Source organism: Podarcis bocagei (assembly GCF_964188305.1).
Source record: "Podarcis bocagei genome assembly, chromosome: 14".
Classification (NCBI taxonomy): Eukaryota; Metazoa; Chordata; class Lepidosauria; order Squamata; family Lacertidae; genus Podarcis; species Podarcis bocagei.
The window spans coordinates 30899842-30926215 of NC_138139.1; the positions used below are offsets into that span (position 1 = coordinate 30899842).

General features: G+C 48.1%; 1 protein-coding gene across 1 annotated transcript; it reads left to right on the plus strand.

The window, feature by feature from the left end:
• The first annotated feature begins 5184 nt into the window (after positions 1-5184).
• Positions 5185-24512, plus strand: SCNN1G (sodium channel epithelial 1 subunit gamma). Its single transcript, XM_081170866.1, has 13 exons — positions 5185-5289; positions 10145-10475; positions 11589-11892; positions 12977-13170; positions 14549-14652; positions 16249-16412; positions 17548-17649; positions 17937-18054; positions 19532-19610; positions 19833-19890; positions 22075-22136; positions 22277-22352; positions 23030-24512. Exons 1-13 carry the CDS (start codon positions 5247-5249, stop codon positions 23447-23449), a joined length of 2055 nt encoding a protein of 684 aa, XP_081026992.1. The 5' UTR covers positions 5185-5246; the 3' UTR covers positions 23450-24512.
• The last annotated feature ends 1862 nt before the right edge of the window (positions 24513-26374 follow it).

Genomic DNA, 26374 nt, shown 5'->3' on the forward strand with positions numbered 1-26374 from the left:
GACACCGTTGATGGAATCTTTCGAGGAATTGGAGATGGCGCTTATAAGTGGTCCATGTTTCACAAGCATATAATAAGGTTGGCCGTACAATAGCTTTGTAAACAAAGCTTTGTGAATGTCCCAGTCCTCAAACACTCTGCACTTCAATCGGGAGAAAGTTGCACTCGCAGAGCTCAGGCGATGGTGGATTTCGGCATAAATGTTGGCCCTTGTGGAAAGATAACTGCCTGGGTAATAATAATATAATAATAATAATAATTTATTATTTATACCCCGCCCATCTGGCTGGGCTTCTCCGGCCACTCTGGGCGGCTTCCAAAAGAATATTAAAATACTATGATACATCAAACATTAAAAGCTTCCCTAAAGTAGGTAGGAGAAGTGATTGACGTTTTCCAACGTTACACCATTGAGTTATATTTGTGGCGCTGCAGAGGGGTTATTTTGTACTTGTTGGTGCAGCACTTTGGTTTTTTGGATGTTGAGTGATAGGCGAAGCTTTTTGTAAGCTTCTGCAAAGATATTTAGGATGGTTTGGAGGTCATCCTCTGAGCGTGCACACACTTCGTTGTCATCAGCATACTGAAGCTTTATGACGGAAGTTACAGTAACCTTACTCTTTGCTTTCACCCTGCTCAGACTGAAGAGCTTTCCATCTGTTCAATATATGATTTCTACTGCGGTAGGGAGTTTCCCTTCGACAAAGCGTAGGATCATGGAATGAAAATAATGAATAGAGTTGGGGCAATAACACAACCCTGTTTAACACCTGATCCCACTGAGTGGTTCACTTTAAGAGCCATTGTTCTCTGTGATTGTTGCTGTCATACTAGATTGCTACACCCGCCCTTACCCAGGGAGCTTTCCCTGAGAAAGGCGGGTGCGACCACTGCTTTTGTTGGAGGGCAAAAGCAGGTGTGCTACAGGGCCTGTCCTGCACCCCCCTAAACTAGCCAGCAGCCTTCAGGTATGCTGCTATCCTGTTGCCAGTGTTGAGTTCAAGTCCCTTCTCAATCCAGTTACATTCTGAACTTGGGAGGGAGGTGCCATCTTGCCCTTTGCCTCCGGCAACAAAATGTCTTGGACCAGCCTCTACCAGCGAACACAGCAATCCCCCCCGCACACTCACACACATTTGCAGCATTGCTTACTCCAGCAGCATCAGTGCTCCTAGTTCTTCCCTATGGAGCAACACTTCCTTTACTGCAGAGCTTTGTGTGTCGCTACACGTTAGTGTGTCGGCTGCAGTGTGTAGGTGTGTTGTGCGAATGCTCCCCGCGCTCCTCCCGGGGCTGGAAAGAGGTTCATTTAACCTTCGGTTTGCTAGTAAAACTGAATGGCTGTGTCGCAAAATGATGCACGTCTAAAAAGCGTATCACCAACATGAGAAGTTTGGAAAGCTCTGCTTTACTGCTTGAAGGTTGTCTGATGTGTTCCTGTGATGCGCTGCTGTTTTGGAGATAAGCTTTGGCATCTTCAGCAGAGGCTGCTGCAAGGGTATGAAGACAAGCTGCAGCTTCACCCGACCTCAGTTATGACTTCAGTCTTTACAGATCTTGAATGTGCCCTCCTCCTGCTTTGCAACTGTAAAGGCATCGATGAACCACATGGGATCTATTAAAAACAAGAAGCAGATGATTTAGGAGTGATCAGACTCCCACTGCTTTACAGTGTGTTATGTGGCTGGGTGGCACTGCTGAAGTTATCACATATATTTATGTATCAGTCAGTGGGTGGCTGTTGTTCACAGAGTCTGGTAGAGTTTAAGAAAGGAGGTCAACAGTAGGGGGAGCCAGAGCCAATGAGTGAGTTCAGTGTAGAACTGCTGAGTTCTACAAGGGCAGAACTGGGGCTACAGAGGAGGAACTTGATAGGCATTGCTGCCCTCTGGACTGGTTGTAAGAAGGCAGGGCTGGGCAGGGCAGACCAAGGCTCACCCTAATGAACCACCCTCCAGTGGTATCTGCATATGTTAAACTGAAAGCCTCAAACATAGCAAATGTTAAATTCACATTTCAGAAGAGCAGCTGTGCTAGTCTGTTGCAACAAAAACAATAAAGAGTCTTGTAGGACTTAAAAACTAACAGTCCAAGATAGGTTTTGTGAATGGCACTCTCTCTCTCTCTCTCTCTCTCTCTCTCTCTCACACACACACACACACACACACAAAATTTATTATTCAATCCTATGTTTTTCAAACAATCGCCAGCATTTCGGAGTTTGCAGACATTCCCAGCATTTGCCTGAGGGCTGTTAACCTTCATGTGAATGTCAGCATTCACCATACCTCATACAACCACAGTTATTGTAGGCTGAGAGAAAATATTAATGACACACTGCGCTGAATCATTTATTTGGAATATTTTTACCACCTTCTTCAGCCAAAAGAGGGGGGCCCTTGTTTTTCTTCTATGCCTCATTGTAGAAACGCCTCACCATCAAATATATCTCTAATTATATAGTTCCAAAACTGTAGGATTGAGAACAATCCCTGCTGAGTATTCACATAGGTAAAGAAATCCCATATTCCCCTTTTTATGGACTACTTATGGACTCATTTGGATGGGAAATTCCCACGCTCTCCTCATCTATCTTTCCATTCTATTTTTTTCCCTTAATAATATTTATTGCTTTTACAACAATTTAAACACTACCAAAAAAACCAAAAAACAATACATTACAATACAAAGATACTACCTTACACTAAAACATTAAACTAACAAGACAAAACAAAAACAATTTAAAAAACACATCAACAAAGAAAAGGAAAGGGAAAAAAATTCAATCTTATCTTTCTTTCACATATTTCCACGACCTCCTCACACCTCCCTTTTTGTATTCCACTTCTATTAATTATTTCAGCAATTCCTTTCCATCTTCCCCTGTTTCCTATCCTATAATTATCTTAACACATTTCAACCTTATTTTTCCTTTAATACTCTATTAATCTATTTGTACTTAATTCCTTATAACCTTTCTACTAAAGCCATATCACTTCGTTCCAACATTCTTCTAGCATTCCTTAATTTTACAATATTTCTGTAAATAGTCTTTAAACTTTTTCCAGTCTTCTTCCACCGACTCTTCTCCCTGGTCTCGGATTCTGCCAGTCATTTCCGCCAATTCCATGTAGTCCATCAACTTCATCTGCCATTCTTCCCTGGTGGGTAAATCTTGTGTCTTCCAATACTTCGCGATGAGTATTCTTGCTGCTGTTGTTGCATACATAAAAAAAGTTCTATCCTTCTTTAGCACCAATTGGCCGACCATGCCCAGGAGAAAGGCCTCTGGTTTCTTAAGGAAGGTATATTTAAATACCTTTTTCATTTCATTATAAATCATCTCCCAGAATGTCTTAATCCTTGGGCACGTCCACCAAAGGTGAAAGAATGTACCTTCAGTCTCATTACATTTCCAACATTTATTATCGGGCAAATGGTAAATTTTTTCAAGCTTAACTGGTGTCATGTACCACCTATAAATCATTTTCATTAAATTTTCTCTTAGGGCATTACATGCCATAAATTTCATACCTGTGGTCCATAACTGTTCCCAGTCAGCCATCATTATGTTATGTCTAACATCTTGTGCCCATTTAATCATAGCTGACTATCTTTCCATTCTAAATGTCCAATGGCTATGCTCACTCCTGCTTGTTTGGTGGTATGTTCCACGGAATCAGTGGTTTCCTGTGCTTGGTTGCCTTTAGAAGCAGGTCACAAGAGATTTGTGATGTTTTGTAATATTTGAATTTGTCTACAAGTTGAGCATAGCTGGAGTTTTGAAGTGCCTAAGGTCCTCTGCTCCCACATTGGATTGATGCAGAGAAACAGCCAGCCCACCCAAATACAGTTTGCTTACAAACCCCAAGTCAGTTTTCTATGGGTCTCTCCAGACCAGGGGTCAGCAACCTTTTTCAGCCATGGGCCAGTCCACCGTCCCTCAGACCATGTGGTGGGCCAGACTATTTTTTTTTGGGGGGGGAGATGAACAAATTCCTATGCCCCACAAATAACCCAGAGATGCATTTTAAATAAAAGGACACATTCTACTCATATAAAAACACGCTGATTCCCGGACCATCTGCGGGCCAGATTTAGAAGGCGATTGGGCCTTAGGTTGCCTACCCCTGCTCCAGACTCTTTTGTGGGGGCAGGGGAGTATTTTGCGACACATCATTTATATAATCAATGTAAGCACATTACTGGTGGTTTATACTAGACCCTCCATTCTGCTTTATAATTTGCTTTCCCCAATGTTACCATATTATTGCCATTATTGCCAACTTCTGCACTATCCTGCAACAAAAGCAAGGGACAGGAATAAACCCCAAACCCAGAATATTTATGGGATGAAAAATGTTTGTTTCTTCTTCTGACAATTTTCTTGGTCTACACTGAAGTGATGCTTTTGACCTTTGAAACCTTAAATGGTTTGGACCAAATTATTCAAAGGTCCATCTCACCTCTACCTTGCCTCACTTGCCCATCTCTGAGAGCATATAGGTTAGGCAGGAGGGAGACAGAGGACCATGTTGCTTCAAGGGGCTGATAGGAGTTGTAGTCCAAAACAGCTGGAGGGCACCAGGCTGGCAGGGGTGGTAAAGATTCCCTTCTTTTCACTGGCTTTTCCTGAGTTTGATCTTTTCAGTTGTTGATTGGCTTTGGCTGTAGTTATGTACTGGATTGTCTTTTTCAAGGAGGGTGGATGTTTCCTTGCATTCTTTTGGCTTTTCTTACTGATATATATCTGCAGTTGTATTATATAGTTTCAAACTATGTAACATCCCCTGGAGTGGGGTTCCACCCTTAAGAAAGGGCTAAAAGTATTTTAAATAACTACATAACCATGAAGCAAATCAGTGCAGCATAATATAAAGCTGCTGCTCCACTTTGACGATATGGATCAAGACTTTCTTTCTTTCCTTCTTTCAAACAAACAAACAAACAAACAAACACCATTATCCTTTCTTTCTGTTCCACTGCTGGACCAGGGTTACGCCCGCCTGCTCCTACGCTTGCTGCCGGCAGGGGCCGCTGCAGGGCAGGGAGCGGCGGGCGAGTGGCACGTCAGGGCGGCAAATAACCTGCAGGGGGCGCCTCGAGCTCGCGGGGCGGCGGGCGCGTATTGCAACCCGAGCCTGGCGAAGGCGTGGCGGCCGGCCGGGGGCGGGCTGGGGCGGCCGGGGCAGAGCAGAGCCAGCCGCGGCATCCCGCAGTAGGAGCTGCGCCCTCGCCAGCCTCGCCATGCAGCCCCAGCCGGCTCTCAGCGTCAACCGCGGCCCCGCAGGTGAGACGCGGCGGAGATGAGTTCTTCTCTCTGGGGCGCTTCTGGAAGCTGGGAAGTGCAGCTGCCCGGGTTGGGAGGGAGACTGGAGGCGCGCCGACCTTCGAGGGTCCAAACCGGGGGCGGGGAGCCAGCCTCGACCGGAGGGTTGTGGGGAGATTTAGGACAGGCAGAAGTAAGGACAAACTATGGAACTCGCTGCCGCAGGAGGCAGCGAGTGCCCCTGTTTTGGGTGGCGTGGCATTAAAAGAAGATTGAGCTAATATATGGAGGGGAAGGCTATCGATGGCTTCTATCGAGCCCTCTTTTACAAGCGAAAGCTTGTTTTCTCCTGCTCTGGAGGGTCGGTCTCGAACCATGGCTCCAAGTTACAATAAAGGAGATTCCGACGAAACATACGGAAAAAAACTTTTGACAGTAAGAACTGTTCGACAGTGAAACAGTCTCCCTCGGGAGGTTGTGGACTCTTCTTCCTTGGAGGTTTTGAAGCAGAGGTTGGATGGCCATCTGTCATAGATGCCATAGCTGAGTTTCCTGCATTGCTGGGGGTTGGACTAGATGACCCTTGGGTCCCTTCCAACTCTATGATTCTATAATTTGCTTATATATTTATTCCGAATACCGGTTGCTTAACACCACAGGAGGGGTGCAGTGCTGCTCTTACGCTCAGGTCCTGCTTGAAGGTTTCACAGAAGAGGCACAGAAGAGACCAGGAGGCTGGACCAGATGGGCCCCCTTTGGCCTCATCCAGCACTGCAGGGCTCTTCTGGCGTTCTTACCCCTCTGCAGTGAGGCTCTCCCAGGGCAGAAGTCTGCCCTCTCCAAGGGGTGGATGGAGAGGCGGGGGATGGGGGACAGGAATCCAGAGCCGACCATTTTAACTAGCCCTCCCCAGGGAGAAGAGGGGGTCTCCCCAGTGTTTCATCTGCCACAGTTGGAGCTGCTTGTCTTGCCTCCAGGCCCCCTGACATCTCCAAGCACAGACTAGACTCTTGCCTGAAATCCTGGAGAGCTCCTGCCAGTCAGTGTTGACAGTGCTGAGCTCAAATGACTCAGTCGAAGGGGGCTTTCTGTCTTCCTCCTCCATCGCTCAGAAGACTTCCTTACATCCCAGGTGGCACCATTTCTTCCTGATGGTGTCACAGGAAGATGGGGTTGTATCAGGGATATAACAGCAATGCTCTTTGATTTCCCATGAAATTTCCTTCTTCTCTTTCTTTCTGGAGATTGGAGAGCAGGGAGGAGAGAGGAAGGAAGGTTGTTCCACCTTTTATTCTTATGTATCTGTTTCATTTATATGCCACCTTTTTCTCCCAGGAGCTCAATGCGGCAGCCATGGTTCTCCCCCTCCTCATTTAATCCCCACAACAACCCTGTTAAGTAGGTTAGGCTGAGAGGCAATGACTGGCCCCCAGTGAAGATCTCTCACAGGTCCTAGCTCAGCACTAACCACTGTGCCATGCTGGCTCTCTCTAGGGCTAAAGTGAGATTCCCAGCTGGGGGGCAGGTCCCTTTACGTATGGGGGTTGGCTGGCAGGGGCTGCCCTGAACTGTGTACCATCAGCAGAGAAGCCTCTGGCCTCTAAGGTAATCCCTGGGTGGGAAAAGGTCCCCTGGAACCACTGGAATTCCCAGAGGTGCGTGCATCTTAAAGACTGCTTTTCATCCCAGTCTATAAAAGGTGTTGATGGGAAGCAGGTGTTTGCTACTGAGAGAACCCATTTCAGGAATCAAAACAAAACAGATATCCTCTGGCTGAACAGCCACCCATGGCTATAGGGAGATGCAAGCCTCATAGTTTCACAAAATTCTTCAAACTGTAGCAACTCCTCTATCTAGGCCTGCCACATACCCTTTTATATACTCTTTGTAAGCTGCTTTGAGGATTTCCGAGTGGCATGTAAATTTTATGAAATAAATATATAAATACTCTTGGCCGCCTGTATTTTGGGACCAAGACAGCAACTGGAGGTTCTCCTTGTCTTGTGGCATACACAATCCTCAATTCACTGAAAACAGGGAGTCTTAGCATAAATTGCTAGCTTAAAACACAGTTATGCGGGGGTTTTTCCTCCGTTCAGATGGAAGTTGGTTTCAGGGGAAATGCGTCAGGTTGCAGTATTTTATAAGAAATGGCAGGATTGGTATGGCATATGACTAGTGTTGTGTGTAAACCACTTTCCAAACCCGCAGTAGGTATATGTGGGATGCAGAGTAAACAGGTGCAGTGTGGTGCAATGGTTAGTGTGTTGGACTGGGGACCTGGGAGACCAGGGTTCAAATCCTCACTCTGTCATGAATCTCACTGGGTGAGCTTGGGCCAGTCACTGCCTCTCCATCTAGCCCACCTCACAGGGTTGTTGTGAGGATAAAGCACAGACTCACACAAGAGAGAGAGAGAGAGAGAGAGAGAGAGAGAGAGAGAGAGAGAGAGAGAAAGGGAGAGGCCTGGTTGGTCTCAGCCAGACATTGGGCATTCAATGTGCCACCAGCCCCATCCTGTGCAAACAAACGCTCTGGGGAGATTCAACAGAGGTCCTCCTCCCCTTTCACTTTCAGTCAACTCTTGGAATTTTTTTTTTAATTCAATGTCAACTGACCTACGCAGTTCTGGGAAATGTTCTCAAGTAGCCAGTCATTGTGATGATTGTTCCCTATGGCTTTTAACAGGGGGAGTGGCCTGACTCTTACTTTATTTATTTACCAAGAGTATTTTTATAGACCTCCCTCTGCTAAAATTATCAGGGTGGTATACAGCAATATAAAAGTCGGGCCAGGCCTGAGTCTTACCATGGGAAAAAGGAATATTTGTCTTTATTTCGTCCCCTCCCCATCTCAGAGGTTGGTCTTGGTGTACTGAACACACAGCACAAATGCAAGGCTGTGGTTTTAAGAACAAAACAGCTCCAGGAGTAGGAAGAAGGGGCCAGCAAATGTCAGAAGGGGCAGGGGGGGGGGAGACCCCTTTCAGGGAGGCTACAGCAGTGGAGTGCCAGCATTGGCAAAGGGTTAGCCTAGATGTCCTCTGAGGTCCCTGCTGACACTGTGTTTGTATTATTAAAGGCTCAACGGGTATCTGTGGCTCAGCTGGGGCCTCTGACAGTTTAAACAGGTTTGTGGCTGGTTTTAGATGTGCAGCACAGGTTTTCTGATTAAGCCTGCCATGAGAACGTCAAAAGAGCCTGCTGGGTCAGGCCAAAGGGGGCCTTCTGGTGCAGCATCCTCTTCTTCCTGCGGTCAACCAGAAGCTCGTTACAGGAAAGGTTCAAGCAGGACCTGAGCACAAGAGCCCTCTCCCCTCCTGTGGTTTCCAGCAACTGGTATTCAGAAGTATTACAGCCTTCCAACATGGGGGCAGGATATTGGCATCATGGCCAGTAGCACTGACAGCCCTCTCCTTCACAAATTTGCCTAATCCTCTTTTAAAGCTGCCTAGGTTGGTGGCCATCACTGCCTCCTGTGGAAGTGAGTTCCACAGCTTAGCTATGTGCTGCTGGAAGAATGACTTCCTTTTGTCTGTTCTGTTCTGAGTCTTCCAATGTTCATCTTCACTGGGTGTGCACAAGTTCTAGTGTGATGACTGTCTCAATGCTATGTGGAATTTTATAAACCTCTGGTCTGGATAGCTCAGTTGGTTAGAGCATGGGGCTGATAATGCCAAGGTTGCAGGTTCAATCCTTGTATGGGGCAACTACATATTCCTGGGCTAGATGATCCTTACAACTCTGCAATTCTGTAATTCACCTCTGACTCACCTTTTCTCTGAATGAAAAAGTCCCTAACGCTGCAACCTTCCATCATAGGAAGAGTTGTTCCATCCCCTTGATCATTCTGCTTGCCCTCTTCTGAACCTTTTCCAGCTGTACAATATCCTCTACAACAGGGGTGGCCAACTCTCAAGAGACTGCAATCTACTTTCAGAATTAAAAACTGGCAGTGATCTACCCCTGTTTTGGGGGGGGGGGATTCAGCTCAAAGTTGTTGAGCATTTTTAGGAGTTAAAAATAGCTTTTGGGGGAGGGGAACATCCATGGGGGTGGATTAAAGGCAAGGGACAAAGGGGTAAAGTCACTCACAAAAAAATTGCTATGGATGAAAACAGCAGCACAGAGAAAGCTCCGACTTCCCTTCTAGAGGTCAAATAACAATGGAGGGCAGGGCAGGAGTCAGTTTTAGTGACCCTAAGGAAAGGGAACCAGAGATCAGCCGCAATCTACCAAAACCTCCTGGGGATCTACCAGTAGATTGCGATTGACCTGTTGGACATCCCTGCTCTACAACAGTGTTTTTGCACCTGGCTTTCAACCACTTGCAACCAAGTGAAGATGCCTGAGCGCCAGGATAGCACCTGACATCTCCACCATCTGGAGATCATTGGATCTGGGTTGTTTTCACACACCAATATCCGATCCTGTAGAATTCTATCCGTTATATTTTATCTGCACAATTGGAATGTGTTTCTGGAACCAAAATGCTTCTTCTGTGCAGCCTGAGCCAGAACAGACACCATTAAAGAAAAAGAGGTTGAAATAGGCCAATATACCGTATATGTGGGCTTTCCCGGTTTCAAGTCACTTTTCTTCTTTTAAGTTCTCAAAGCTCTTAACCTAGCTCAAGGTTGCCATCTAAACTTGAAATATGTTTAACTGAGGATCACAGTCAATCCATCATCTGAAAAAGAAGACTTTAGAGCCAACTTGCCCTCAAATGGCAACTAGATGTTCTGTTTTGGCGACTCCAACCTTGGTTTAAGGAGCCACTGGGTGCCTAGCTTATATATCTGAGTTTCTAACACTGCTCTACAATATCCAGTGCCTGCAATATCCTTGCTTTTTGCTTTGTGTTTCCCCCTCCAAAGTGTCGGCCATCAGCATGGCGCCTGCCAAGAAGATCAAGGCCAAGCTCAAGAAGACATTGCCCGTGACAGGCCCCCAGGCGCCTACCTTACGGGAGCTGATGCACTGGTACTGCATGAACACCAACACCCACGGCTGTCGACGCATCGTGGTCTCGCGGGGGCGCCTGCGCCGCTTCCTGTGGATCCTGCTCACGCTGACCGCCGTGGGACTGATCCTGTGGTACTGCACTCAGCTGGTCCTCAACTACTACAAAGCCTCTGTCTCTGTCACGGTCCAGTTCCACGCACTCCCCTTCCCAGCCGTCACCATTTGCAACATCAACCCCTACAAGTAAGTGAGGCTCAGCATCCAGGAAAGCTCCCTCAAGCCTGCCAGTGGACAGGGACAGCGAAGGGTCAGGATCAGGCCAGGCTGCTTTCAGCACAGTCCTGCTCAAGAACTTGGAATGTGGAGTCAGGGAGGTGACACCTTGGGTGGAATAAATAATGGCAACTTATAACAGCAGCATTTAATTATTATTTGGAGCGCTCAGAGAGCTCCAATTCACAGTTCCCTGCCCTGGTCTTTAAGATCCCCTAAAGCAGCCCTGCTGAGTGTGCAGCCCTCACCTGTGGAACTCCCTGCATAGGGAGGCCTCTCCAGCCTCTTTGGGGAAACAAGTAAAATCATCTTTTAGGAGGGATTCTTCCTTCTCTTGAAAATGCCCAAAGTAGGAAATGTTGCCCTGCAAACCTGTGACACGAGTGGACTTGTTTGAGAATTGCCATGGTGGAATGTCATGTATTTTGTGTCTTGTGGTTTGTAAGACGCTCTGAAAGTTTTGAATAATAATAACATTTCCATTGCAATTTGCATTGCATAGGATCATGCCCTGAGGGACTTGTACAATTAAATAGTAACGAATGTTAATCGCCCCAGAAATATTGACAATAACCCTGCAAAGTAGGCCACTGTTAAATGTCCGGCTTGTGAACCTGATCCCTATGGGGCTTGTGTCATCTTGCTGCTGGACTATGGGAGTGGGTGGGGTGATTTTACATTCATCGAAAAGTGGCGTTTTATGTTCTTGTTTGTTGGGTTGTCACAGTAAGTACAATCCATCAATCCAATTTAAACATACCTATTGATATAAGCAGATCTTATGCCCAAATAGATATCCAAGCAAGGTGGGTGATTATAAGACATATTTCCTAGTGTCAAAAGCGCAGGAAGATCTTTGGACTGTTGAGTGATGAGTGGCAGCTGTTTATCCTTCCCACTTTGAAGCACAAGTCTGCTTTAAAATAATCATGTGCCAGTCTTGGTCCTTGAGCCCAGTGCTGGGCTGAGTGGATGCACCCAGATCCTGGCTATCTGATTTTAACAGCCCCCCCTCCCCGTTCTCCTTGTAGCAAAAGATCTTGCCCCCTGTAGCAACAAGATCCCCTGTCTGTCTCCCGGTAGGTACAGTGCCATCAAGAAACACCTGGCCGAGCTGGACAAAGAGACAGAGAACGCGCTGAGGTCCTTGTATGACTTTTCTGGAAGTAATATCAGGGAGCGTCGTGATGCTGGTGATCCTGAGCCAAGTGAGGACAGGAAATTCCACAGATACTTTCCCTTGACGAATTTAGACAACCTCACACACCAGCAGCCTTTTCCAAATCCCTCCTCTGGTTCCAAACGGCGCATGGAGGCCAACATAATTTCGGGGGGCTCCAGCATCGTCAGCGTCAAGAACCCCCAAGATATTGTGGGATTCCAGCTGGTGAGTCGCCTTGCTCTGTGGCCTATGGGAGAACCAGAGGCAGCTCTGTTGAGTCGGTTGACAGCCTTACATTTGGGGCCGGTGGGCTTGGCACAGGCAGGAGGGAACTCTAGGAGATGGGGAGCCCCATGCAGCGCCTTTGGGGCTTTTTCCGAATCATTTTCCATCCCCATGGCCACAGCCTTCCTCAACCCAGTGCCTTCCAGAGGTTGTGGACTACATCTCCCATCAGTCCCAGCATGAAGCGGACATGTGGTGCTAGGGCTGCTGGGAGATGTAGTCCATCTGGAGGGCAGTGGACAGGCTTGTGAGCTCAACAAGTGCCCTTCGCAGGCTCAGACCTGCACCTTGGATCGTGCCCAGAACTTCACCATAGGAAAAGGTGCCACTTGCCTCCTGAAATGTGGCTGGCAGCAGCCTGGAGTGAGTTGGGGGCTTTCCTGTTGTAGCCCCTGCTCAGCGGAAGCCCCTGCCAGGCAACCTTGGTTGTTCTCCACTTTGGGCACCTCCAATTGAGGCAGAAAGCAGGTTATAAATCCTACTGCAAACAAATATAAATACTGTATACACATTAATTAGCTCAACAAACAAACGCGACAAGGTGTCCCTCCTGTCTCACAGTTGAATATGTCTTGCCTGCAGAGTTACGAGTCACCTGCAGTTCCAAGGCTGGATCAGAGAGATTTTCTTTCTGGGTCCAGGCATCTGAGGATTGTGCTCATGCCTTCTCTCTCTTTCTGAATGACTATTGTCATTTTATTTGTTGCATTGCTATCCCACCCTTTTTGTCCAAAGTGTACGTGGTTCTCCCCCTCCTCATTTAATGCCCAGAACAAACCTGCGAGGCAGATTAGGCCGAGAGGCAGTGACTGGCCCATGGTCACACCTAGTGAGCTTCATGGCTTGAGCGTCAGGATTTTGTACCCTGGTCTCCCGGGTCCTAGGCCAACACTTTAACCACTGCACCGCGCTATTCTGTGCTGAGCCACCTACCTATTTCCACACTGCAAGGCAGCGTATGCATCTGTGGGGCAGCCCCTTGGCCCGCCTGCTTGCCTGAGCCCCTGCTTTCTCTTCCTTCCAGTGTGACTCCCACAACAAGAGTGACTGTGCCCTTTACACCTTCAGTTCGGGTGTCAACGCCATCCAGGAGTGGTACAAGCTGCATTACATGAACATCATGGCCCAAATCAGTGCTGAAGAGAAAGTGAACATGAGCTACTCGGCAGAGGAGCTCATCTTGAGCTGCTTCTTTGACGGCCGTTCCTGCGATGCCAGGTCAGGCACTGGGAACAGAGCGGGGGCAGAGCATGCTCCAGCACTGGAGGTGGAACATACCTAATGCAAATTAAAAGTGCTTTAGATATGGGAAGTTTAATAGGGGCTTTTCTCTAGCATCCTTGGCGAGGCCAGACAGAAGTGAGATACGCACCAAATTGGCCTTGTGCAGTTGGACAGGTGTTGACTGCAGAGCTCTCTGGCCTCATGTGTGTCTTTTTAAGGACCACCTTTCAAGCCTTCACGGTTTGTGAAGGTCGGTGGCTGGAGCAGGTTTTAGCTGAGTTCTTCTGCTGGTGAACCTCTGAGGCAGTACAGAACAGAAGCCACGAGGGCAGTGCCCTTTCTGCAGCAGTGTCCAAAATGTGGTCTCACCCATTAGCTTAGGACTGCAGATATAGATGTTTCTGCATGGCAACCCACCTGGTCTGCCTTGTGGTTTCCAGGTGGCAGCCTTACAGCCCACCCTCTGGGATCTGCCTCCCCAAAGCATCTGTTTCCCCATCAATCTGTGGGGAGAACAGGCCTGTTCAGGTTCCCAACTGGGTAGTGGTGAGTCATGCCAAAGATCTTGCCATTGCAAGCGGAAGCCTAGTCGTCACTCAGCTCAACCCACCATTCCTGCTTAGCCACTTGTTGCATTAACCCATCCTTCCCCAATCTGGTGCTCGCCAGATGTTCTCAGTGGGGACCATATACCCTTAAGATGTTGTTGTTACTCATTAAACTTATTAGTTTCTCTTTTTTTAACAGAATAACTCAAAGTGACTTAGAACAGCAACAGAAATAAATAACGCATACCAGTACATTATGTCAGGGATTCCTTTGTTGTGATTCCTCCATTGCAGAGGGTTGGACTAGATGTCCCTTGGGAGATCCTTCCAGCTCTACGATTATATGATTCTAAAATCAGCATAAAATGGAAACCTAAAACTCATTCATATTTTTAAAAGGCAGGACTGAAACATCCCACCCACTGAAGGAGGGCACAGATAATGAAAACCCAAAGGTCTAGCAGAATATAAACGTTTTTTGCCTGGCCCCAGGGTTAAGTTGATGGTGCCAGGCATTCTTCCCTGTAGAGCCATCACTGAGAGGGGCTGTTCTTGTGTCGACACCCTCCACACCTCCCCCAGAAAGATCCCTCTTTGCTGCCTCCCACTCCCCATGACATTTTTTAAGAGTTGGGCATCACCCAAATAATTTCAAAACTCTTTGTCCTTGTCTGTTCGGAAGCTGAACAAAAGTCCCTGCAGAAACGGTTTATTTTTAATGCAGTTCATGTTAATTGGGCAATTTAAGCTCTTTTGTTGAGTTTATCTACAGTAGGTGGGGTGAAGTGCTTTTGAAAAATAAATATGTCTTTGGTCGGCGCCAGGAACTTCACGACATTCCACCATCCGATGCACGGGAACTGCTATACCTTCAACAGTGGGCAGAACGGAAGCATCCTGAACACAACTACCGGAGGCAGTGAATATGGTAAGGGAGCCCTCCAGACAGTTTGCCTGCTTGATCTCAGTTGTGAGTAGGTGTGGGTGGACCTAGATTCTTGTCCTGAGCTCTGTAGCCTCTATGCAGAGTGCTAAGAGAACATGTCCACTCGATCACTTCAACTAGCAGAATTGATCCTGTTACAGATGCAACCTAACACCCACTCCACATTTGCAAGAAATCAGCCTTTCCTTGTGGCAGCACCTACACTCTGGAAACTCCCTGCCTATTGCTATCAGTCAGCCTTCACTGTACTCTCGTTGGCACCTGTTAAAACCAGTTTTGTTTAGGCAAGCCTACCCAGACATGTAGAATGTGGATGTATGTTTTAATCTGTTTTAGTTTATTGCTGTTTTTCTCTTTCAAATGTTGTCAAGAGATGCTTTTAGTGATAACTTTATTGTATTTTCCTCTTTGCAAACTGCTTTGAGGGGAGAGAGAGAGAGAGAGAGAGAGAGAGAGAGAGAGAGAGAGAGAGTGTTTTACAACCAAGCAGTGGATAAATTTTATGGGGGGGGGGAACCTAACTAGCTAACTAAGAGAAGCCTACAAAGTCCCAGCTGCATCCAACTGCTGCTTCTCCCACCCTGCCCCCTTCCTCCCCTCCATGGATGGTCTTACCTGACCTGAATCTTGCATCCTAGCCTCTTTTCCACCATTAAGATTTGACATTTGAAATATTACTTGTCTGGGTAGCTGGTCCCTAGTGGACTGGTGTGAATCTGTATGTGTACCCCTACATTCCTCCCCCCCCCCAGAAAAAAGCACTGCTCTTGAGGGGCTTAAGTTCACAATTTTGCAAGCAAATACACATTAGGGGATTTCCTGTACCAGTCGCTGCCACTTTAGCTGAGACCTTCTGGCTTGTAAAGGACCTCATTTCCCCCTGGTAAATCTGCCCAGACCTGGACATCAACATGTGCCACCTCCGAGGGAGTTTCGGAGGGTGTTGATGAGAGAATGGGGCCTTCTCTGCTGTAGTTCGCTGTCTATGGAATGCTCCTTCAGGGAGGCTCGCCTGGGCCAAACCTGCTATCATTGGTTCCAAATGTGCTTTATTTTTGCGAGGAGTTGGGGCAGCAACACTGATATGATTCTACTGTTAGATCTGTTTTTATTAACATTTGCATGATTTTATTTTTTTATTGTTTAAAGATTTCGATTATGAATTGCTTCGGGACTTTTGTAGTGGAAAGCAACGTAGAAATCTAATATACCCAGGTTTGCGGCTGACCACCGTTTTGCACTGCCAAGTAATTGCCTGGCTCTGCCCAAACTCAGCAGACTGATCTGTCTGCCTGCATGGATTTTTACATTTTGGTTTGGCTAAATTTTTCGCTGCAATTTTTTTTTTTTTAAAAAAAGATGCATTAGCTTATTTTGTTAGCTGCTTCAGGTGCTGCGCAGAGAAGCAAAGGAGAGAACGGGAGACGCAATAGTTTAGCTGGCAAGTCTCATCCCGTGTGCCCTGACTTTTTTTGGCCCCGTCCCCACAGGGCCTTCTCCTCCTCTTCCTCCAGAGCCTCTCTTGGTCCCGTACCTTCCACTAGACTGGCCTAATCCTGTGCTCCTTCCTTTACACAGGGCTGCAGGTGATCCTGTATATAAATGAAGCAGAGTACAACCCTTTCTTGGTGACATCTACGGGAGCGAAGATAGTGATTCACGGCCAGGATGAATATCCCTTCATCGAAGACGTCGGCACTGAGATAGAGACGGCCACAGCCACCTCCATCGGGATGCACTTTGTGAGTGGTGCTGCTGGAGCAGAACCCTGGGCAGATTCTGCTCTCGGGTGTCCAGGAAACCCCCCTCCCAACATACGGCTGTCCAGTGCTCAGAGCTTTCCAAACTTTTCATGTTGGTGGCATGCTTTTTAGACATGCATCATTTTGCGACACAGTAGTGCAGTTTTATTAGCAAACCAGGAGGCTAAACTAACCCCTTATAAGTGATACAGACACATACATAAATTGTAATACAATGGTACCTCAGGTTAAGAACTTAATTTGTTCTGGAGGTCCATTCTTAACCTGAAACCATTCTTAACCTGAGGCACCACTTTAGCTAATGGGGCCTCCTGCTGCCGCTGCACCGTGGGGGCGCAATTTCTGTTCTCATCCTGAAGCAAAGTTCTTAACCCGAGGTACTATTTCTGGGTTAGCGGAGTCTGTAACCTGAAGCGTCTGTAACCTGAAGCGTCTGTAACCCGAGATACCACTGTAGTGTGACACACCTATACACTGAGCTGATGTACTAATGTGTCGCAACACACACTTTGGAAAGCTCTGCCCTGGCTGGAGGCCGTTTTGGAGGAGACTTTCTTTGCCATGTTCTTTGTCTTGTGTGGCTGTGACTAAGGGTCAGGGCTGCATTAAAAGGAAAAAAAGATCTGAACTTGCATGGCCAATGATGGGGGCTGGAGTCCAGCAATACCTGGAGGACCATAGATGTTCACTCCACCCCCGAAAGTGAAACTATGAAGTGTCTACCCAATGAAATATTAGATATACATAAGACATTGTCAGGTCTTATGAGGGAGTTCATCCATACTTCAGAGGTACAACATCTGCTTCAATCCTGGGCATTGCCAAGTATTTTTTTTTATTTATTACCGATCTTTCAGGATGTAAATCCTGCCAAACCTCCTTTGGGATGCCAGGCCTGGCTTTGGCCTCTTGGGATAGAAAATCCTGATAGCACACAATAGAGTGCACCTGAGCATGTGCAAAGTGCCTTTCCAGCACCCACACCTCTGGGGTTAAAGGAAGAAGCACAAGCGCAACCCAGGATGCCTCTTCCCTGCCCCACACACCCCTCTCCCATCACACACCCCACCTTGGCAGGCTCACACCAACAGAGTTCTTCCTTTCTGACCCACAGACAAAGTCCAAAAGACTCGGCTATCCATACAGCAACTGCAAAGAGGACGGGTCTGACGTCAATGTGAAGAAGCTATACAAGAACAAAACCTACTCTTTGCAGGTGAGGCATGTGTGGTGGCCGGCGTGTGGGAGTATGAGAAGTGATCCCATGCTCTTGCATCCCCCCAAGGAATACGGGGGGGGGAGTAAATTGCACCCATGCAGCCTGGAGCCCCAGGACCTCTCTGCCTCATGGTTTCGCGCAGCCTGCACCAGCAACCACAATGGTTCGGGCTGATGGAAATTGTAGTCCAAAATGACCATGCTGGCTGGGGGCTCATGAGAGTTGTAGTCCACAACATCTGGAGGGCACTGACAGACACCTTGCTTGATTTCTCCCCCTCGCAGACCTGCCTCCATTCCTGCTTCCAGAATGAGATGGTGAAAAAGTGTGGCTGTGCCCAGTACGCCCAGCCCCTGCCCGATAATGCCGAGTTCTGCAACTACAAGAAATATCCAGACTGGAGTAAGTCTTCCCATCACTCCACCTGCCCCCCTCCTCCAGAGGGGGCTTAAGTTTCTCTGAGACGTCTCTTTCCAGGAATGCATCCCACTCTGCCTTGAGTCCAATGTGAGCTCTTTGTTGCCATCCATAATTTCAGGAGAAAACACCCTTCCTTGGGAAGCCATAGCTCTGGGCCTAAACCAGACTTTAGGCAAGAAGAGACTCCTGCTTCCCTCTCGCCTTCCGCACACATCTGCGTACATGGCCTGCTGCCAAGCTGCCCTTCATAATCCATCGTCATCATCATGTTATTAGTATAGAATCATAGAATTAAAAGAGTTGGAAGGGGCCCCAAGGGCCACCCAATGCCCATCCAACCACTGCTTTCAAAACTCCAGTGAAGGAGAACCCACCACCTTCCGGTGCAGTGGTGAACTTTGGACTTTCAAATTTCAGTAGCAATGCCAAAATTCAGTGCCCCCCCCCATTGTTGCAGTGTCCTCTCAGCTCAGCGCCCAGTGCAGGTGAACCACTCGTGCTCCGCTAAATCCGCTTCTGTCCAGAGGCGCTAAGAACTGTCCACTGTCAAACAGCTCTTAGCGCCAGAAGGTTCTTCCTGGTGTTTAGCTGGAATCCCTTTCTTTAGTTGGAATCTCCTTTGTTATGCCACCCTTCCATAAAAAGAATCTTGCCCAAAGCAGCTCTTCAAGCGGGAATTGCATCTCAGGAATCAACCATTGCAGGAACAATTTCACAATAGCATCCTGAAACAACAACGTAACAGCAAGTATAGCAACATACAAGAAAAACACTCACACCCACATTTCGGAGCTATAAATAAAGCCAGATTGCATTAACAAGATGACTCTGTTCTAGCCATACCAAAAATAGCAAGGAGGTTGGACCCGTTTCTCTTGGGTCCCAGGAACACCCCCTCTCCTTTGATGTTGCTCACAGTCCCCTTCCTGCAGCAGCTTCTCAGGAAGTTTCCAAAGGCAGGAGCCCCTTGCTCATTCCCAGCAGAAGGCAGAAGTGAAGACCATGCTTGTTGCCTTCTCCAGCATGGTGTAGTGGTTAAGAGCGGTGAACTTGTAATCTGGTGAACCGGGTTTGATTCCCCGCTCCTCCACATGCAGCTGCTTGGGCTAGTCACACTTCTTTGAAGTCTCTCAGCCCCACTCACCTCACAGAGTATTTGTTGTGGGGGAGGAAGGGAAAGGAGAATGTTAGCCGCTTTGAGACTCCTTCGGGTAATGATAAGGTGGGATATCAAATCCATACTCCTCCTCCTCCTCTTCTTCTTCTTCTTCTTCTTCTTCTTCTTCTTCTTCTTCTTCTTCTTCCTTGCCCAAGATGCTTCCTCAACAAAGTGGGAGCTTGCCTCTGTCCTGCGGTTGTCCCAAGACCTTTTTCCCCAGCCATGCTGGGATTTTTGCAGGATTGGTGGAGGCCGCTGGGCTGCTCCTAACAGCCTCCCTTCTCTCTCCCTCTTCTCTAGTGTATTGCTACTACAAACAGCATGAAAAGTTTGTGAAGGAGCAGCTGGATTGCCAGGGGAGCTGCACAGAGGCCTGCAGGTAAGTCATCGTCGTCCCCCCCCACCATCCCTCTACCACCACCCCACAACTAGAATGCTCCAGGCTCCAATTACACCAATGGCAACTTCCTGCATCCTTGATTTGAGTGGTTTTCCAAAGGGTGAAAGGGTCGGGTCTTCTGCCACTGGGGTCCCCGGAGAAGCCATCAGGGTGCTGAATCCTTTCCTCTATGCTTGCTCAATGCCTGCCTTGCCTCCCCAGCTTGAAAGAATGGACCCTCACCACCAGCCTTGCCCAGTGGCCTTCTTCAGCCTCCCAGGTGAGTGTCTCCCTCCCACAAGTCCTGTTTGCCTTGATCTCCCTTTGCCTAGGATGTGGTGCCCTTTCTGCACAAAAGACGGCTGCCCCCTTTCCTCCTTCCTGTTCATTTTATCCCTTGAAAACTTGGCTATAACATACCTGTCGACTGTCCCGGAAAAACACCCCGTTTTTTCTCTCACAAAAAGACAGTGACCAAAATGGCCGCCGCGATCTCACATGATTTCGGGCTGCACTTTTTCAGGCATGGTGCTCGAAAGCAAATGCTTTTGGTCACTGTTTCAAAAACAAAAACAAAAAAAACACTTTTGGGGGTCATGAACAATGCAGGTCAAGTGATTTGTGTGGGAGTGCAGCCTTGGAAGATTGTGTCTTGGTTTTTGGCTGGTTTATATTGTAAGGAATGCTATAAAGGTTTATAACAATACAGTAGATAGATCCAGGGGTTTGCAGTAGGTAACACCTCATCAGCTTAATTGCTGATGACGTTGCCATCATGCTTCAAGATACAAAGAGTTGCCCTTCCACAAGTATGTAAAGAAAACTGGAATAAGTAACATCTAATTCGTTTTTTAAAAAAATTCTTGATGCAATACACAGCCTTATCCTAGGTACTCCTTGTTTCAGACATAGGTTTCAGTCATAGGTTTGTGTTTCTGTATATCTTGCAAGTCAGGTGTGCCCCACCCCTTGTTCTCTCGTTTCTTATGACGGGACGTTTCACTTACCTTTCTGCATCTCATCGCAAGTATTCGGATAACGAGCTTTATAATTTCTTCATGTGAATGTAGCATCCCATGGCCTCCTGGGTTTGGTTTGGTTTGGTTTTTACACATGTGTTTGTCTTGTGAAGTTCTATTCAATAAAAAATACTTTTTTAAAAAAAGTTCTACTTCTGGAGGGAATTAAGACTATAAATTATTTTGGGGTGGTGTCTTGTCTCTAAATTATTATTATTACTAATTATTATTATTATTATCCTATCAGACCGGGTGGCCCAAGCTAATTTGGATCCCTCCCAATATAATATTAAAAAATTCTAAGATTAAAAACTTCCCTATATAAAGTTGCTTTCAGATGTCTTCTAAAAGTCAAATAGTTGTTTATTTCCATGACCTCTGATGAGTGGGTGTTTAATAATAATAATAATAATAATAATAATAATAATAATAATATTTCTATAAACTGTGACAAATCAGTCTCCTTTTTCTGGAATGTGAACACCCCAAGACCCAATTAACTATTAGATGGTCCCCTGGTATTAAGACTTGTTCCACCTCCTCGCAGTATTCTAAAGAATCTGAACAAATTGTTTCATTTATTTTTTAAAAAAAGAATGTGCCCCTTCCATATGTTCACCTGCACAGGCACAAGATCAGATGCAAAGCCCTCTCTTATGTGTAAATCCTGCCCTACCCAGGGAGCTCCTAAACTCCATGGGAGGACCAGGCTAAGGGACGGAGGCAGGAAGTTGGTTTGAAAGGCTGACAAGAAAAAAATGGGGACAGGAAAGGAAAGAGCTGTGAGTGAAGCAGTGGAGGGCAAGAGTCAGACCCAGGGCCAGCTGTCAGCTAAGCTGAGCCCCAGCCTGTGGGGCTTCAAAGGGCCCCTCCCTGCCCCTTCCCCGCCCCACCTGCCCATGATTTTTAGTACCTGGCACTTTTGAATAGGAGTCCAGGGGATGGTTACCTCCATCAAAGGGGCAGCGGTGGTGGCTTCCACATGCAAGTCTGGGCCCTACCCTAGGCACAGGGGCTGGTCCTTGTCAGCACAATTTCGAGGGGCCCCCAAAGCCCCGAGGAGAGGGGGTGGCAAATGGGAAGGACAAGCTCACAGAGGAGACCACACAATTGTCCTGCTTGTGTGTTTCTTCCCTTTGGGGCATCGGGCAAGCCACTGAGAGAACAGGAAGCTGGACTGAACTTCAGGAAGAAGTTTCTGAGGGTCAGAGCTGTTTGACCGTGGAACTGATTCCCTCGGAAGATGGTGGACTCTCCTTCATTGGAGAGGGTTATCTGTGGATGGATTATCTGCCAGAGATTCTTCAGCTGTGATTCCTACACTGCAGAGGGTTGAACTAGATGGAACTTTGAGTACCTTCTAACTCGATGATTTTGTGACCCAGCGGCACGGCTTTTCTGATGTTTGAGCGTGTTCAATTAATTCTGGCTCTCTTCTTTTAAAGGAATGGATGCTCAAACTTCTGTCATGGGATAAATGGAACAACCGTGGTGAGACCTTTAAAAAGTAAGTTCCCCACACACACACATCCCGTAAGAAGCCAGGGCTGCCCCTCCTAGGTGGGATGCTGTTGCTTCCCAACCAGCCCTGCCTCATCCAGTTCCACTTCTCCTTCTCTCCCCCCACCCCACAATTTATTTTCTCAGGGAAGACCTGGCAAACCTTGTGGTGTTCTACAAAGACTTGAACGAGAGGGAAATCAAGGAGAATCCAGCAAATGATGTGAGTGTTGCCTTTGGCCAACTTCTGAGTAGCCCCTTCTGGGAGGACACTTGCGGGCTCCTCCACTCAGGCTCAGGAAGGAGCTAATCCTGGCACCGTTAAGGGGAATCATCTCCCCATGGGCCCCAACCTGTCCTCCCTCTGGGTTGGTGGAGGGAGGCAGGAAGAGGGATCCATTTCCACCATACCTGCAGATTTTGCCCAAGTGTGGTGGAGAGGAGAGCCACAGCTCCATGGTCGTAGAGCACCCTCTTTGGAAGCAGAAGGCTCTAGGTTCAATCCCTGGCAATGTTTACAGGTAGGAAGACACACCGTGAAGCCCTGGAGAGCCACTGCCAGTCATTGCTGAGCAAGACAAGCCACTTATCTGGCTTAGTAGAAAGCAGCATCCAACAATGACCATCATTCAGGGCCCATTTGCTTTGCACGAAGAAGGTCCCATGTTCAGTCCCAAGTGTTTTCTGGTAGGGTTGGGGCAAGGAGACAGTGGAATAGAGAGGGTGTCCTTTCAGTGGCCAGGGGAGTGGGGAGCCTTCAGTGGTCCATGGAGCATCCTGGGATTATCAGAGGCTGGGGTTTCCATACAGGGAAACCCTTCTCCGTGTAGAAATTAAACCCTGCCAGGAAACCCCCCAGGGGAAAACTGGTGACAAAGTGCTCCTTCTGTCCCTTTCCAGCCCGTCATTCTTGTCTCCAACATTGGGGGCCAGCTGGGCCTCTGGATGAGCTGCTCCATGGTCTGTGTCATCGAGATTGTGGAGGTCTTCTTCCTCGACACCATTTGCATCATCCTGCGCCGCCACTGGCAGAAGGCCAAGAAGTGGTGGCGGGGTAAGAACAGGGAGCAAGAGGAGGAGGAGGAGGAAGAAGAGGCAGAGGCAGAAACAACACCCCAAAATGGCCTGCAGGGCCACGACAACCCAACCTGCACTGCAGACGACGATGACCTGCCCACCTTCAACACAGCCATGCGCCTGCCCCTCTCGCTGGAGCACCCACCCCCCAGAACCCCCCCACCCAACTACAGCACCCTGCGGCTGGCCAGCACCTTTCCAGAGCAGCTGGATGACACCCTGGAGGTTCGGACAACCCAGTGATGCCCTTGACCCCAGCAGGAAAGGCCGCTCCTTGGACTCGGCGGCTGGACTTACCCTCTGGCGGGACGGGGGACAGAAGCCGCTTGCCCGAAACAGAACTGCACCTACTCTGTGCTCTGCCATTCTGCTAGCCAGACACTTGATGCCGTTTCTGTATTAATTCCCCCTCTGCCCCTCACTGGGGGCGAGGCAGGCTTTTCACTGGGGCGGCTGCTGTCGCGATGCTCGGGTGTCTGAGGACAGATCCTGTCTGGAGGTGGGAGCTTAGTCCATGGCCCTGGACCCCCCAGACAACAGCTGCTCACTCTGTGGCAGAGAGCTGTGACTTCTTAGGGAAAGGACAAGTCCAGCTGCAGCTTGACCCTCAGGCATGGAAGATGGTTGTGGGTTCAGTAAGATCCAGGTTCCCTTTTGCTGTAGCTGAAAGCAGCTCCCTGGTTTCAGCTGGCCTGGAAGGGAGCTAAGTGCTGCCTTCAAGATTTTGCCTTTGTCCCAAAGCTGTAAAGGTTGGTTCTGAGAGCACACCTTGCAGAAGGAGCAGCCTTGGCTCTTAAGGGGTGCCTTTTAATCCTGCTTCTGAAAAGACCTGCATCCCCATGCCCAGCTACACCCACACATGCACCCCCAGCCCTTCCAGGTGCACTTATCAGGGTACATTTTGCTGCCACCTCCTCCCTTGCAATGTCCATCCACTGGAGAAGCTGGTAATACTGGGGGGCAGGACACCTCTCAGTGCAAGCAGCTGGGAATCACATGTGGGGAGAAGGCTGCTGCTATTGTTGTGCTCAGGTCCTGCTTGCGGGCTCCCCATAGAGGCATCTGCCTGGCTGCTGTGAGAAAAGGGGGCTGGACTCCTGACAGGCCCCCTTTCACCTGATCCAGGGCCCTTTGGATGCAGGGGCCGTGGCAGAGGTGGCAAGCAGGAAGGAGTGGGGAAAAAAGACTTGGCTCATGTGCAATATATGGTGATGGTGTTTTTAAGCTTAATAATTTAACAACCGAGACAAACCCCTGGGAACTGTGGAAGGGGAGAAATGCCTTTAATAAATATTTGTAAGGAACAGCCTGTGTCTGTGCATGTGTGATCTTTTCCCCGGGAAATCGGGTAGGGCTGGAGCTAAGGATCTTGGGACCTCCCTGGAAGCTGAAAGGGACTCCTTCCAGGGTCTTTCCACCAGCCAGACCAATGAAGGGGTGCAAGCATCTGCCTCCACAAAGGTCCCGGACACCCTACTCTCTGCTTTGCCCCAGTCATGAGCCACTCTCTGACGCTTGGCCTTGGCTCATTCCTGCTTTCAAACACATGGTGAGGTTGACTGAAGGCAAATGAGGCAGCAGGGCTGGTGGGTGTAGGATTCTCAGCTCAGGCAGGAACTATTGTTTGCCCCCTGGCACCATCCCAAACTTGGTGGGGGGGGGCCCTCTGGATGCTATTGCCTTGGCAGGCAGCATCATAAATCAAGGGCAGGGAGACTGTTACCATTTCCAAAGAGGTAGCGATGGAGGAGGGGGGGGTCTTACCTGTGTACACATCACATCAGCCATGGTGGAGGGTGGCATGCCCAGTTGCAGCTGAGGGTATGATGAATATTAGTGTCACTCAAGGGTGGGGTAAAGCAAGAGTCCCATCTCCCCCCCCCCAATGGCCCTAGGAAAGCAGCGGGCAAACAGGGTCACCTTGTTTTGTTCCTCAAGGCACTTTCTCTGCCCTCCCTCCAAAAAAATCTGCCCATTTAACTGCCAGGGGCTGTACTGATGCACTACAGGGAAAGGTGACGTGGCAGAGACATGGCACCCTGGACAGCTGCTGCTTCTGGGAGTTTGTTTCAGGGAGTTCACACAGGGTCATGGATGTAAGAAAAAGTCTTAGCCCCAACCTGGTCCCTCCCTGGGCATTTTGCACAACTGGGGCTCTGTCAGAAGCCATAGAAAAGCCATTCTTCTGAACTGGTACCTGTTCTCCTGACTTGAAAGGCAGGGCTGCCCCAGGAGCCTCCCACAGGTCCCGTCACTGGTTCAAAGTCCATCCTGGAACTCTTTGACTCGCTTCAGTAGGGACATCTCTGCCAGAAGGTGTTGGGGTGGAACTCAGCTTGCAACACAGGCTGACAACATCAGGAGAAATCTCCAACTTTCCTAGAATGTCCTTTTTCCACTGACTGCTTGGTCTTCCTTCAGTGCTGGGCTGATGCTTGCAGGGTTGTTCAGCTCATCGTTTCTTCTTCCTTCTTTGTCTTTACCCTGGGGGAGGAGAGAGCTTTTGCATCTCTCCTGCTCAACTGAAAGACCAAGCAGGACTCATTGCATTTCCTCTTAGTTACAGCTAGGATCTTTCCTATCACATATGTACAGTATATCCCCCAATAACTGTACCCCTCTTCTTTTCCAAAACTCAGAACCTCAGTGTAACAACATCCAAGGCAAAGTGTGCTCATCCAGCTCAGCTTCTGTGAGCTTCCAAATACCAGCCATTTCCGGGTCTATGGTCAATCAGGCCCTAAAGCAGAGGTGACTACACTAAAACTCCCTGAACATTGGTGCCATGACTATTTGGATAAACTAAACAATCAAATAACATATTTAATTTGCAGGGCAATCTTATTTTTTACTAGTAGTCACAATATTCATAAACTCTTAAAATGCAAGTTGTTGTTGCTCCTGTAATAATATGTGGGATTCACATATTATACAATGAAAAATTTGAATTTTGTTTAACGTCAACTAGAGTTTGCTTGTCATTAATTGCATTTATATACCACTTTTCTAGATACACAGATACAAACAGATAAGAGTCTCTCCTAATACCCACCCCACCCCTTTGCCCCTCTGGATGAGCCTCTATATTGGCATCTTCCAGACCCACAGAGGTCCAGCGTGCTCAGCTTCTCAAAGAGCTGGGCCTCGCTCTCCCACCCATCCTGAGTG